This window comes from Myodes glareolus, chromosome 1 (assembly GCF_982192425.1).
Source record: "Myodes glareolus chromosome 1, mMyoGla1.1, whole genome shotgun sequence".
NCBI classification, from domain to species: domain Eukaryota; kingdom Metazoa; phylum Chordata; class Mammalia; order Rodentia; family Cricetidae; genus Myodes; species Myodes glareolus.
The window spans coordinates 127956616-127970596 of record NC_142026.1 but is presented as its reverse complement, the minus strand read 5'-3'; the positions used below and the strand labels follow the sequence as shown (position 1 = coordinate 127970596).

General features: G+C 44.5%; 1 protein-coding gene across 1 annotated transcript in view; it reads right to left on the bottom strand.

The window, feature by feature from the left end:
- Mthfd1l (methylenetetrahydrofolate dehydrogenase (NADP+ dependent) 1 like) overlaps window positions 1-13981 on the bottom strand; it is a 174763-nt gene that overhangs the window by 107752 nt on the left and 53030 nt on the right. The window contains exons 12-16 of the mRNA XM_048419753.3: window positions 13652-13788; window positions 11607-11653; window positions 9098-9205; window positions 8097-8171; window positions 5916-6018 (exon numbers count right to left, since the gene is read on the bottom strand). Coding sequence (XP_048275710.1) covers window positions 5916-6018; window positions 8097-8171; window positions 9098-9205; window positions 11607-11653; window positions 13652-13788 — 470 coding nt within the window. The remainder of the gene's footprint in view (window positions 1-5915; window positions 6019-8096; window positions 8172-9097; window positions 9206-11606; window positions 11654-13651; window positions 13789-13981) is intronic.

The following is a 13981-nucleotide window of genomic DNA, read 5'->3' as shown; positions in this document are numbered from 1 at the left end:
TGCAGACAGAGAAGGGCAAATGCTGTACGGGTCTCCCTCCATGAGGGCTCTAAAGTAGGCAAATCCACAGACACAGAAAACAGATGTGCTGGGGTCAGCAGCAGCAGGGATGTTACTGACTCATGGGTCTAGGGTAGTGGTTCTCAACCTGTGGGGAGGAGACTCCTTTCGGAGTTGCCTATCAGACATATGCATAACAGATATTTATATTTCGATTCATAGCAAACAGTAGCAAAATTACAGTTATGAAGTAGCAATGAAAATAATTTTTATGGTTGGTAGTCACCACAACATGAGGAACTGTATTAAGGGGTTGCAGTATTGGGAAGGTGGAGAACCACTGGTCTACGGCTTCTGGAGGGGATGGTGATAAGCTTTGGGCACAGGCAATGGTGATGGAGCAATCACTGTGGATGCAGTCAGTGCTAGCAGCTTACAGTCACGGATGGTCAAGAGGGTAACCATTGGCCATGCATATTTTACCATGATAAAAAGAAAAGCCAAAGAAAATACAGCACACGGGAGGAGACGGGCTGTGATTAGATCAGACACAACTCCTGCTTCTGTGAATTGCACCGGTTGAGAAAGTCTGTGAAAACTATCTGGCTTAGAGAAACTAAATTTATAATGCCAAGAAAGGCAGAATAGACACTTTTCTCATCTTTGTGATTTAAAACAGCAGGGCTGTTCACAGCAACAACTGAGATCACAGCTCACTAAAATGTATAATATGCCATCAATGAAAACAGAGATGATGTATTTGGGAACTAGGAGCATCTGTAGGATGGAGACTGTTCATCTTCCCAGTGACACACAAATCCTTCTCGGGCCCTCACCCCAGCTGCTGCTGCCATGTCTGGTTTCTCTCTCTCTCTCTCTCTCTCTCTCTCTGTTACAAACAGACACACATAGACACATCCCCCCACACACACATGTCCACACACTCACACATGTGCACACATACTCCAAACACACTCACAGACAAATATATTCAAACTTCCACTATTATTTTTTAAGCCAGAAGCAGAACACCTGCAAGGTTCAAAGGCTACATCCCTACAGTGTCACCAGAAGTCCCAGTGTCACTTTTACTCCCAAGATGCTGGGTACACAGTCACATGTAACAAAAACATCTCCTTGTTTTCTTTCTTTCTGTGTAGTATATAAACACTCTTGGACACAGACTAAGGTCACCTCCCCAGCAAATGTATTTAAAGTCAACAGCAGACTATCCAAATTTTATATTGATAAAGGGAAGACAAGCATCACCATTCCAAGAACACTGTGCCTTCCATGATGTCTCAGTAGAGCACTGTGACCTACCAGGATACTTACACCTGGGGACAAAGCTCTGTGAACTCAGTACCATTGACACGTGAGAGAAGACATGTGATTCGATTCCAACCCACAAGACATAGATGTGGCTAAAGCCCTAAGAAAGTGACAGGAACACACAGCTGGCACCTACATGACAGAGCTAAAGGGGACATCTGCTATATGTTCATGACTTCCTTCCTGGAGCAAGTTCTGTACCCAGTCCTGTGCTGGCTAGGCAGGGACATGAAGATGCACAAGGTGCCAACCTGTGACTCCTGGCATTTCCTAAGAGAAGATGCACAGACAGCATTAGAATGTATGCACGGAAGGAAGACAGTGGGGTTTGGGGTTAATTGACTTATTTCTTCCCTTGGTCTAAGTAGTTTTTCTATAGCGCTATAGTGTTGCGGGTGTCCAGAGGAACACCCAGAGCATTCATGATCCTTCAAGTAACCAATACCAGCCCAAGAGTTGAAGGACAGGCACTGGTGCCATACCAGGGCAAGCCATTGTTTGGCTTCAATAGAAGACATGGCATCCTTTTCCTATAATGCCATTGGGGTAGTGTTGGGAAGCAGAGACATGGTATCTAGAGACTGACAATGAGTAGGGCAGCTGGGCCCTTGGCCGGTGATGGGGAGATGGACTTGTGTGCAAGTCTCTAAGGTTCTGGGGAGTTGGGTTCTTTAAGAGGCAGGGGCTTTGGGGTACCCAATGTAACAAAGCCTAGTTTCCTGGTCCTTGGGGGATAATACATGCCTGGAGCTACGTTTTCCTTCCTGCCTCTGTGATGTGGTTCTGTAACAGTCCAGTATCTTAAGTTCTACTCCATCACCTGGGTTATACTTGGTCTCAAAGCCCGAAAACTCTACCAGTAAACATACTCAGTACATCAACAGAGTCTCCATGCTCCAACCAACTCGCTAGTCAGGACCAAACTGCGCATCAGATGTCAGCCCAAATTCCTCTGGCCCAGGTGCCTTGTCCTCAGCAATAAAATTTGCTTGCCTTTAGCACCTCGAACAGTAATGCAAGTCTGTATTTTTCTGGGCTAACTTTTGAAGTTGTCACTTCCACTAAAATTGATTTGTAACCACAGAACATTCCAATCCTTCCTGTCTTCGCACAAAAAATCCAATTGCACGCTGGTCCCCATCAAAGAGGTGATATGTCATGATTTCTGAGCCGAGGCAAAGGGCAGATATGCAAGGATGCCAGTTGGTCTGAGAGTTTCTCTTCCAGCAGAACCACGCATCTGGTTGAAAATATACTGACAACATTCCATTGCCCAGTTCTTCTACTACAAGGTCCCCCAAAACAATTTAAAGAGTATCACAAGCTCAGAGATGTTTTTGAAAGGTTGACTACACATTTTGTAAACAAATGACATTTTAATACTAGATCTTTCTAGTAGAAAAAAAAATTCTAGAAAAATTAATGCCCCAGTAAAATGCTGAAACTCTTTGTGTTGGCGGCTTAAAACATTGTTGATTTTAGACTTGTGGCATGAACAAGTCATATAGCTCATCCCCAAAGGACGATTCTAGAGTCATTTAAATGAGCACCCCAGGTGCTGGGGATATAGCTTGGAGATGTGCTTATGTTTTGCATGCCAAAGACTGTGTGGGTTAAATCTCTAGCACCATGAAAAATAATAATTAAAAAAATGAATAAACCATCCCAAGAATGAGCTAACAAAGTAGAACATGCTTAGGTTATTACTGAATTGTGTAGGAAATAAAATCCATACAAATAAATAGTAAAAGACTTGTACAGAAAAATCGGACATACCAAAAACTAGGATTAGCAGTTATTAACATTGTGAAATGTTGCCGACTTTTTTTTTTTAACAGATTTTGATGAAATCTTTAGAATAGTATTATTGGTTTTAAAATAAAAAATGGATCCGTGCAAGAGTGCTCAAGGAGATTTTAACACTCTTAGGAGACGAAGACTGCAGAGAAACATCATAGTACAGCTGTTACCCTCCAAGGGACACAGGGGATGTGCTTTTGAGTTTGTGTGTGTTCACATTTCAGTGGAGCCTCCCCATGGGGAGGCTGATGTTACTACAGGTTCCACATCCAAAATCCAAACCCTTTGAATATTAATATAATACTGGTAGTGGAAAAATCCCACAGCCTAAAACAGCTTCATTTACAAAATTATTTAAAATAAACTCGAAAATATCCTTTAGGGTATGAGCGGAAGATGTAAACATAACAAATGACCTTTGTGTTCAGACTTGGCTATCACTATTGCGCTGCCTGCCCAAACCACCAAACTTTAGGAATGAAGTCTGGAATGCTACTGGTCTCGGGTGTTCTGGATAAGAGCTTCTCAATATAGGTGAGGAAACTGGGAAAGTCTAAAGTTGCGTAGCTCAAATGTGGTAGAGTTAAGAGAAAAGACTCCATGCCTGGTCTTCCTTTGTCTCTTGTCAGCAAGGTCTGCTGGGAGACACTCAGTTCTTACTGGCTTGGCTGAACGGGCTATTCGGAAGACAGCTCAGGAAGGGTGGGAGGCTGGCTGAAGGCAGAAAGAAGACTGAACTAGAAAAGAGATGGGCTAAGGAGGGCCACACCCAAGAAAAGGCTGACAAGAGCATGAAGCAGGCCCCTGGTGGAGGGAAGTCCTGAATGACAAACTGTCTGATGGCGACCTGACAGCCTAGTATAGGAGCCCCTGAAGCTTTCGACTGAGGAAATAACAGGCTGGTAGCTCTGCACTGAGAACCGACTGAACTAAGGGAAGGAAATGCAGACAAGAGAATGTGCGAAAGGTAACGTATCATTCAGATATCAGTTAAACATACTCTGAAGGAGGATAGAAGTAGAGAATGGGGGACGGACAGGTCTGAGACAGTCGGTTCAGGAACACATGGCACCCACCACTCCTGTGGCCTGTAGGGTTGTCAGGTGAGATAGCCGCATCCCTGTGAAGCACAGACACCATCATCTCCATGCTGTTTTCAAGACTCTGGAACACAGAGCAGGGGCACCTGTTCAAGGCCACGTAGCCGAGCAGGGTGGTGGCTACTCTCCAGGCTGAACTCCGTGCTCAGTCCTTTGCCCACTGTTCTGCTGAAGTCACTTGATGAAAAGCCAGGGAGAGGAAGCGGGGACACTGAGAGGGAACCAGGGAAAGAGGAGGGGGCACTGGGGCAATCTGTGAAGTGTGCGATTGCCAGAGTGACACATACATAGGACAGAGCTGGAAACACGCCTGCACTTCTAACATTCTAGGATCAGGGCCAATTCCAGGCCAGCCTGGCCTACATGGCAAGTTTGAAACCAGCCAGAGCTACATCACAAGACCATGTCTCAGAAACAAAAGGGACTGGGAATCCGGCTCAGCTGATAAAATGTGCCACGTCACATGAGAACCTGACCTGGATTCCCATCACTCAGATACAAAGCAGTAATGCCCCTGTACCAGGGAAGCAGAGAAGGGAGGGGCTTTCTGGCCAACCAGTCTAACTATAGGTTTAGAAAGATCCCCGATGTCAACTGATGGCCTCCATGCGCGTGTGCACGCTTGCGCATACCCACATCCGCACACACCCATGCCCCAGTTAAGAGCACTTATTGCTTATGCAGAGGACCCAGGTGCAGCTCTTAGTACCTACATGGCAGCTCAACCACCTGTGAGTCCAGTTCCATTCTTATTCCCTCTTCTGGTGGTCAGGAGCACTGCACATATATGGCATATACCAAACACACAGGCAAAACAAAAGATTAAAAAAAGAATGTAGGCTTCAGGCTCAACTCTTTCCTTTTGTTATGCCTTGTCCCTCCCAACTGAGATCCTGAATATAACAAAGAATAATGTAAAATACGTTTCTTTCTTTAAAAGTAGAGGAACAAACTAGGCTTGGGAGAAGAGAACTCACCAGGACAAAAAAAGAGATCTTGCCTTCAAAACATTTTTAAAATGAAGATCCAAAAAGAAAAGATGTTCCTTATACCCCGGTATAATTAGTCCCCATAATCTCAGCGAGTGGCACTAGTGGGAGGTGTGGCCTTGTTGGAGGAAGTGTGTCACTGTGGGGTGGGCTTTGAGGTCTCCTTTCCTGGAGCTATGTTCAGTGTGGTACACAGTTGCTTGCTGCCTGCCAATCCAGATGTGGAACTCCCAGCTCTTTCTCCAGCACCATGTCTGCTTGCATGCCGTCATGGCACCCACCATGATGAAAATGGACTGAACCTCTGAACTGTAAGAGAGCCACCCCAGTTAAATGTTTTCCTTTATAAGAGTTACCGTGGTCACGGTGTCTCTTCACAGCACTAGAAACCCTAACTAAGACATTGAGAGAAGGTTATGTTACTTTGTGATGTCTAGCTTTGCACGTGCTAGATAAAAACCCTTTCGCTAGCTCTACCCACAGCCCCTCCTCGGGCACCTGGAAGAGAGGGAGTGAATGGGACTGAGCAGAGATAGAGGTGTTGGGGAAGAATAGTAATGGAAGGTGAGATTATAAAGCCCAGAATAAGCAGCTGTATGTCAGATTGAGTGTTTATGAATTGAATTTAAAGATGGGGCTCAAACACGCCCTCCCAGTCAGGTCCCAAGTGCCCTCTGTTTTCCCCAGTACCTACCTCTCTGCCATGTAATAGTTGAGGGGTCAATGTTGAGGCGGGCAAACTTCCTCACTTCTTCCTCTGTCAGTGTGTTTGGATCAGTCTTATTTATCCCCAGTCTCTAATAAATGAGGAGAAATTATGAGAACAAGAATGAATAAGAAGTCAGACTCAAACAGAATCATCCTGTGTGATGCGCTATCACCATGGTTACTAAGGTCCCCGCAAAATACAAAACCTGCAGTGAGCTGTGGGTTAGGTGAGCTCATTGTAGTGTATGTCTTCTATAAGTGGAAGATAATGGGGTCAACAAATACCCTAAAATGATGACACGAAAATGGAGTCCAGTCAGCAGCATACAGCAAACACATGTGCTTGCAGCTCCTGTAAGGCTGGTGCTACCTACTGGTGTGGTCCTGAATACTGAGCTCGGAAGGTGCACAACCCGCGGTCACCCCAGCTTGGAGAGACAGGGACAGGAGGATTAGGAGCTTGAGGCTAAACTACATGAGATCCTGTCTCAAAAAAGAAGTACATAAAGCCAAAACAACATGAAACTTTAATGGATTTAATTCTGTAAAGAAAATATCCTTAAAAAGGAAAAAAAACTTCTCTAGAAATATATTTAACACCAATTAATAGTTATAAATTATACTATAAAGGTGTTTTTTTCTTTAAAAAATGGTTAATAGGACAGAAGCAGCTAATAGCACCAGAAAACATATGGAAAAGAATTAAGATGGCTTTTTCAAATACAAAGGGTAATAATTATTATCCTAAAAAACAAAACAAAACAAACAAATAAACAAAATCGAGAGATGGATATCCAAAGTTACCTTATCATTCTTTCAAATGGCTACAAATAGGAAACCATTTCTCTTCAGAAGAAGTCTCCTTAAAAACCTGATGTGTGAGCTTATGAGGGCACTTACAGGTTAGCAAGCAGTCCGTCCCCCACACATGAAAAAACAGAGCCCTAAAATAGTAGATTATTCATACTGAGGAGATGGCTCAGCAGGCAAAGTACTCCAACAACTCAAGTTCATAACCTGGAGGAACTCCCACATGGAAGGAGAGAAATGACTTCCATTATCTGTCCTCTGCCTTACACACACACACACACACACACACACACACACACAGAATAAACAAGACAAAATGGAAATAATTTTTCTTAAACTACATAATCTTTAAAAGAAAAATGTGAGTTATCATTTCCCCAGCTCTTTGGTGTAGGGATTCGCCTATGGACTTCGCTGTGTGTGATATTCTGATTTCTCTAGAGCAATGCTTCTCAACCTGTGGGTCATGACCCCTTTGGGGGAGTAACACCAGATATCCTGCATATCAGATAGTAACATTACGACTCAAAACAGTATCACAATTACAGTTATGAAGTAGCAAAGAAAACACTTTTATTTTTGGGAGGGGTCACCACAACATGAGGAACTGTACTCAAGTGTTGCAGCATGAGGAAGATTGGGAATAACCAAAGAAGTATCTAAAAACCCAAATCAAATCAAGTGAATGTTCTCCCTCTTTTTTGTAAAGTTTTGTTTGTTTGTTTATTTATTAATTTGTTTATGTATTTATGTGCATTGGTGTTTTTCACATGTGTGTGTGTGTGTGTGTGTGTGTGTGTGTGTGGTGTAGGAAGTCCTCTGTACTTGTGTTGATTTCATTGGTTAAATAAAGAAGCTGCCTTGACCTTTTGATAGGGCAGCCCTTAGGTGGGTGGAGTAGACAGAACAGAATTCTGGGAGGAAGAAGACAGAGTCAGAGAGAGCCGCTGTGGAGTCGCCAGAGTAAGACATGCTGAATCTTTCCCGGTAAGCCACGACCTCGCGGTTACACATAGATTAAGAGAAATGAGTTAAAACAAGATGTAAGAATTGGCCAAGAAGAGGCTAGATATAATGGGCCAGGCAGTGTTTAAAAGAATATAGTTTCTGCGTAATTATTTCAGGGGTTAAGCTAGCCAGGCAGCGGGATGCAGCCTGCCGCTCATCTTACTACATATGTCTTTGTGGGGATGCTGAATTCCCTGGAACTGGAGTTATAGACAGCTGTGAGCTACCATGTGGGTGCTGGGAATCGAACCTGGGTCCTCCAGAAGAGTACCCAGTGCTCTTAACCAGCGGGCCATCTCTCCAGCCTGAATGTTCTCTTCTTAAAAACCATTATTAGCTGGAAACTTACTTTCAGCCGAGAAAGTTGGATTTCAGAAAACTCTCTGACTCCGTTCACTGAGGGAACCAGCCGATTGTACAATGCCTACAAAAACAGAAACACACAACAGAGCTTCAGGCTCGGCCATGATCTTAGAGAACCCGGAAATGGACACTGTTCACTACAGTTATGACCAAACAGGCTCTATTGGCACTTGAGGGCTAATGGAAACAATCTCGACTTGAACTCTGTCATTTTAATAAAGCTTAGTAAAGTGGGAACAAGGCTGTGACAAAGAGTTTTAGTAAGTCTACCGGGTCTGTCCTCTTATCACTTACCAAAGAGTTATCTGAGTTTGTTTGGAAGATTCGCTAGGGATTGCCAGTGAAAAACGTCAGAACCCTTATGCCAAAGTATGTCAGGACACACCTCTCTTGCCCACGACCTCTGTCTGTGAGGAATTAGCTCCTAGAACTCAGTTGCCTTCAGTTCTGAGTTAGTTCTTGGACTTCACTCTTATGAAGGCAGAAAGGGCCCCTGAGCTCTTTCACCCTGCGTGATGGCTGCATGTACTTTCAGTCTTACAAATGGTGGACTGTGGCTAAGACTTCACGGTACAGCTCTTGCCTGGCATGCGCAAAGCCCAGGGTTCAACTCCCAGTACTGGAAGCCCCAACTCCCGCTCCCCCCAAAAGTCCAATCCTCTTGAGAATGGACCGGCGTGTCTGTGACCCTAGTGAAAATGAACGATGTACCCGAGACTTTTACAGCCTAACAGACTCATCTCAAATAATGTTTGAGCTAATTAGCACAGCACAGTTCTCCCAGCGCTTCCGCAGCGATCATCAACCCGGTACTTGAGAAGCTGACTGAAGTGTAGCTCTCCTCCTCTGGAAGAGAGGATCTGAGTAAAATCCACCAACTTTGAATAGGCTTTCAGAACCGACGGGCTGTAAACATCTTCCGTGAAGTCCTCAAGAAGTCGGGAAGCCTGGGATAAAAGTCAAGCTGGCTAACAAGGGCCCCCTCACCTTGTCTGTTTGGGTACTTTCATGTAAAATTCTCGTGTCGATGGCTGCAGCCAGCAGGTTATTAGCAGCGGTGATGGCGTGGATGTCCCCCGTCAGGTGAAGGTTGAACTAGAAAGGAAATGTCACATCTCTCTATTTGTACCATACGGATAGTGCTGTTTTCAAAGGTTGCCTGAATTAATAAAGCAGCGTGCTAATTATCTGCCTGTATCAGGAGCTGAGACAAGATGGCCTACATCAGAAAACCAAGGTCAAGTCCCCCACTTGATGACAAAGAAGCATTGAGGAGTCTGTTTCTCTTATCATAGATTCTTCCATCTCCAGGCTAAAGGGGACACATTCTCATGGGCTTAATGACTAGTTTCTTTTTCACACTGTCTTCACTTCCAATTATTTATTTGTACCCTTTCATTATTTAGGAAACTATATTATATCAAATACACTTGGGAATGAAGCAAGACTTTGGGAACAAAAATGAAATAGGAGAAAACATTACTGACAGCTGGTTTCATGTTAACACATGTTTACTAGTTATGGAAGCAACACACTCATACTTTGGAAGTTTAATTTTTAAAATTAACTTAGTCAAGTTTTACTTATTGTCATGTATATATGTGACAGCATGTCATGGCATGTGTGTGGAGGTCAGAGAACAGCTTCCTGGAATTGGTCCCTTTCCTTTCTCCTTTACTTGGGTTCTGGGCTTGAAATCAGGTTCTAGACTTGACTGGCCAATGCCTTTAATGGCTGAGCCATCTACCTTCCTGGCCCTTGCAAAAACCTTCAAGGAAAAGTTATTACGGCTTACACATCTCTAACTTCCAAATCTGCAATCCAAAGAGCTTCAAAGTCTGTAGCACTTTAAAGACCCACATGAAGCAACAAGTGGAAAATTCCATCCTACATTTTGTTCGTGATTGAAATTATTAATATTATCACACACAACCCAGTGTGACCCTGCTAATCTGTCAAGACCCTCCAGTAACTGACTATGACGCTTCAAGTCAAACCTAACAAACCTCTTGGCTATGAACTATAGGCTGGATTGTGCCTACTCCGTTGGCTTCATCTGCCTACCCTGACCCTGCATTCTGGTCAAGTTCAGTGAGATTGTGTGATCCCCGAACAGACTATGTCCTTTTCTGTCTCAGGACTGTCCTTACAGAGTTTCTCCAACTGGAAACGCCTTATCTCATTCTTCACAAGACTGGCACTCTTCAATCTAGTACCTTTAATTCCTTGGTCACCTAGAACTCTTTCTTAACGTTTCTCCATACAGCTTTTTATGAGTCTCTGATGCCTGCGTATGGAATCTGCTCAACCAATACCTACTACATGGCAGGCGCTGAGCTACGAGCCATGGATACAGATGGAGCAGACACACAGTAAGCGACAGTTTCAAGTGACAAACTGCCTGCCTCTGTGTATGATAAGACACATAGAGCTATCCATGAGTCCTACACTGAGCCCTGGTGCTGAAGACCCACACAGATCAACACCATCACTCTGTTCATACTTGCTAGCGAAACCTTAACCTGCTTCCCTGGCATAGCCCTCCTTCTTCATCTTAATTCGGCCTTCAGGTCTTGGCTTCTCCTAGCTTGTAAAGAAGAATGGGGGGGACTATTGAAGTGAATCAGAGTCTTGGGGTCCCAACTTAGACAGGATAGTGAGGGCAAAGGAAGAAAGAGTAGAACGTTCCATGCATGGGAAAAATCTTAGAACCAAGAGAAAACAGGGAACTGGTGTTAGTGGTTAGTGTTTATGAGACCCTACATCTCAGCAGCCACTTAGAAAACAGGACAGGCACCTTCAAGGAACTTGACCATGAGGGACACATAGTCTACAAAACAGAAGCAAAGGCCTGTTAGGATCTCTCAGGTCACGCAGAAGTGACAGGTACCAGGAAGGACAGTGTCCTTCTCAGACAAGAGCTTAGGAGGCCTCAGGACTGACACATGAGTAGATGCAGAAAGCAAGGTAGGAGTGAACATGTCCTGCTGAGATACAGGAGGAAAGGGAAGGGAAGCAAGATGAAGGAAGCGTTCTTAGAGAAGTAAGCATCAACGTCTATTGCCCATTTTCTCTGAGGCGCTTTTATTTGTAGCCTCAGTTGGCAGAGCAAATCATCTCTCCATTTTTGAGTTTGGCAGTCTAAGAGATGACTGATGGGCCTCAGGACATTGTCTTAGCTAAAATGGGCTTGAGTCCACACAGGCTTGGGGATACAGAACCATTTTGGAATTTAGAAAGGCAGTATGATATGTGTATGTGTGCGCACACATGCATGTGCATATGTATACAGATACATACATACACACATATTCATATACACATGCATATATATGTTTATAATATATGTCTAAAACACTCCAGCTAGGGACTAGGTCATCGTTCATTTGCTATAGGAAAACATATGTATATTAATGGAAGGTGAATATTCACACCAAGAAGCACACATATATCTGCATGTAGTCACCAGGGTCAGGTGGGCATCTCGTAGCCTTACCTCCTCCATGGGGATAACCTGAGCATATCCGCCACCTGCAGCTCCTCCTAGACAAGAGAGCAAGCACAATGAGATGAGTCCCCAGATCTAGTTACAGAACAGACACAAACCTAAGGACGCTACTCACACCCAATGGAGAGGCCTGCTAAGTCCCAGAGATTCTATCCATACAAACAGAAATGAAACAAACACACTGTATCCAATGATGCCATTTTAGGCCTTCTGTTCCTCTGAATAAAAAGGAAGGTTGACACAGGCCTACAATCACAGCTCCAAGAAAAACTGAGAGGAGTATCGCGATTCAAGGCCTGCTGGATAACAGAGTGAGCTCAAGGCTAGCCTGGGCAACAGAGCAAGGTTCTACTTTTTTTAAAAAAAAAATGCGAGCAAAAGGCTGGGCTATAGTTCAGTGGTCAAGTATTTTTCTAGTTTGTATGAGGCCTCAAGCTCAGTCCCTAGCAAACAAGCAAAATGTCTGAAATGAAACAAAAAATGGTCCCCAAAGGTAAATATCAGTACTATAAAACACATATTTCAGGATAAGAGATCATTTTATTAAATTCACTTTAGGGTCTACATGGTTCTGTTTCATCTAAGTCATACATGAAATAAAAACTAACGCCACCTACCAGGCTTGGTGAAGCACTCAGGAGGCAGACTCAGGAGGATTACGACAAACCCGAAGCCAGCCTGGCCTGCAGAGTGAGAATATCCCTCAGAAATAACAGAATGGGTGGGTGGGGGGAAGTAGGGAGAAAGGAAGGAGAAGACAAAGGGGAAGGGGGAGGAGAACTTGAGGGGACAGTAGTAGAGATGGAGGAAAGACAGAGATGAGAGCAAGGAAAGAGATATTTTGATTGAGGGAGCCATTATGGGGCTAGCAAGAAACCTGGCGCTAGAGAAATTTCCAAGAATCCACAAGGGTGACCCCAGCTAAGACCCTAAACAATAGAGGAGAGGGTGCCTGAACTGGACAAGCTATTGGAGTTCAATCTTCAGCACCATGTAAGTCAAACAACAAAACCAAAAAATATTCACCGTGACTACCTCAGACATAAAAATGATAAACTTCAGGTAATTCACCTGATGGTTGCTTATCCCTCCCAATATTAGTTATTATACTAGACACTAGTCTCTCACATGCGAACGCCATTTTACAACACAGCCTGCTCTTTCCATGTTATTTGAGTCTCCCAATAGCCGGATGAGCCTGGTGCTACAAGCCCTTTTACACCTACAGATGGGGCTCAGAGACGTGAAGACTGGCTATAGACCTTGCAGAGGTGACAACAGCCATGAACAAGACCCTGGTTCCTCTGCTATAAGTCTCATGTCCAATCTGCTTCATAATGCATGGCCCTCCAGGAGGAATCAGTACTTAATGGGTTAGGAATTATTAATATTTGTAACAATGATATAAATAAAATACAGTTAAAAACTGCACACTGCCAAGAACATGCAGTAATTGCGGCAGTAAGGGCCGAGGAGTGACTTCATGATAAAATCAACAGAGCAGGAGTAATGGAGGGGAAGGTGCCAGACATCAGCTCTGCTAAGCCCGAGAGGAGTTTCCTCACAACTCTGCACACAGCCAATTGTCTCCTCTCCAGAGCTCCTTGGCCCCACACAGCAACTCCCACAAGCTGCGACTTGGGGCCTGACCTAAAGAGCTCATGTGTGTACGGAAAGAGACCTCTCACTGTGGCTGAGATGATACAGCTCCAATGAGATGGGCAGAGTTTCAAAACCGATTGGCGAAGGAGGAGGGGGGAAGACACAGAAGACGCTGCTGGAGGCAGGAGTCCTGAGCAACAGTGCCAAGGGACCAGCTTCTTGGGGCTCCACGGACGACCTCCACACCCCAGTCCTGCAGCAACCTCTGCATGCCTTTACACACTAGGAGGTTCAACGTGGGGTGACGCCTGAGTGTTCAGGGGATACAGAGGAATGATCAGCCAGCTCTCTTGCAAACATTTAATTCTATCTTCGTGCCTCATGTTCAGTTGGAACTTTTATGGCCCCAATTTTACTCTGAAAATCGGTACCTTTCACTCCAAACGTGGGTCCCTGGGAAGGCTGCCTCAGACAGGCGAAGGAGTTGACGTGCAGGTGGGCGGTCAGTGCTTGTACCAGTCCGATGGTGACTGTACTCTTCCCTTCTCCAAGCGGGGTGGGCGTGATCCTAGTTTGGGGGGAGATAAATGAATTTAATTGCATTTCCAGGACAACTCTTATGAAAACCAAGCTGAGATTTCAAGTCCAAATCTGAGGATACAGGCAGTGAGCAAAGCTAGCCCCGTATACTCGATACCGTGGTTTCTGAGATTGTTCCCAGGAGTAGCACATGGGCCAAGTTTAAGCTAAAGTCAGAGGTA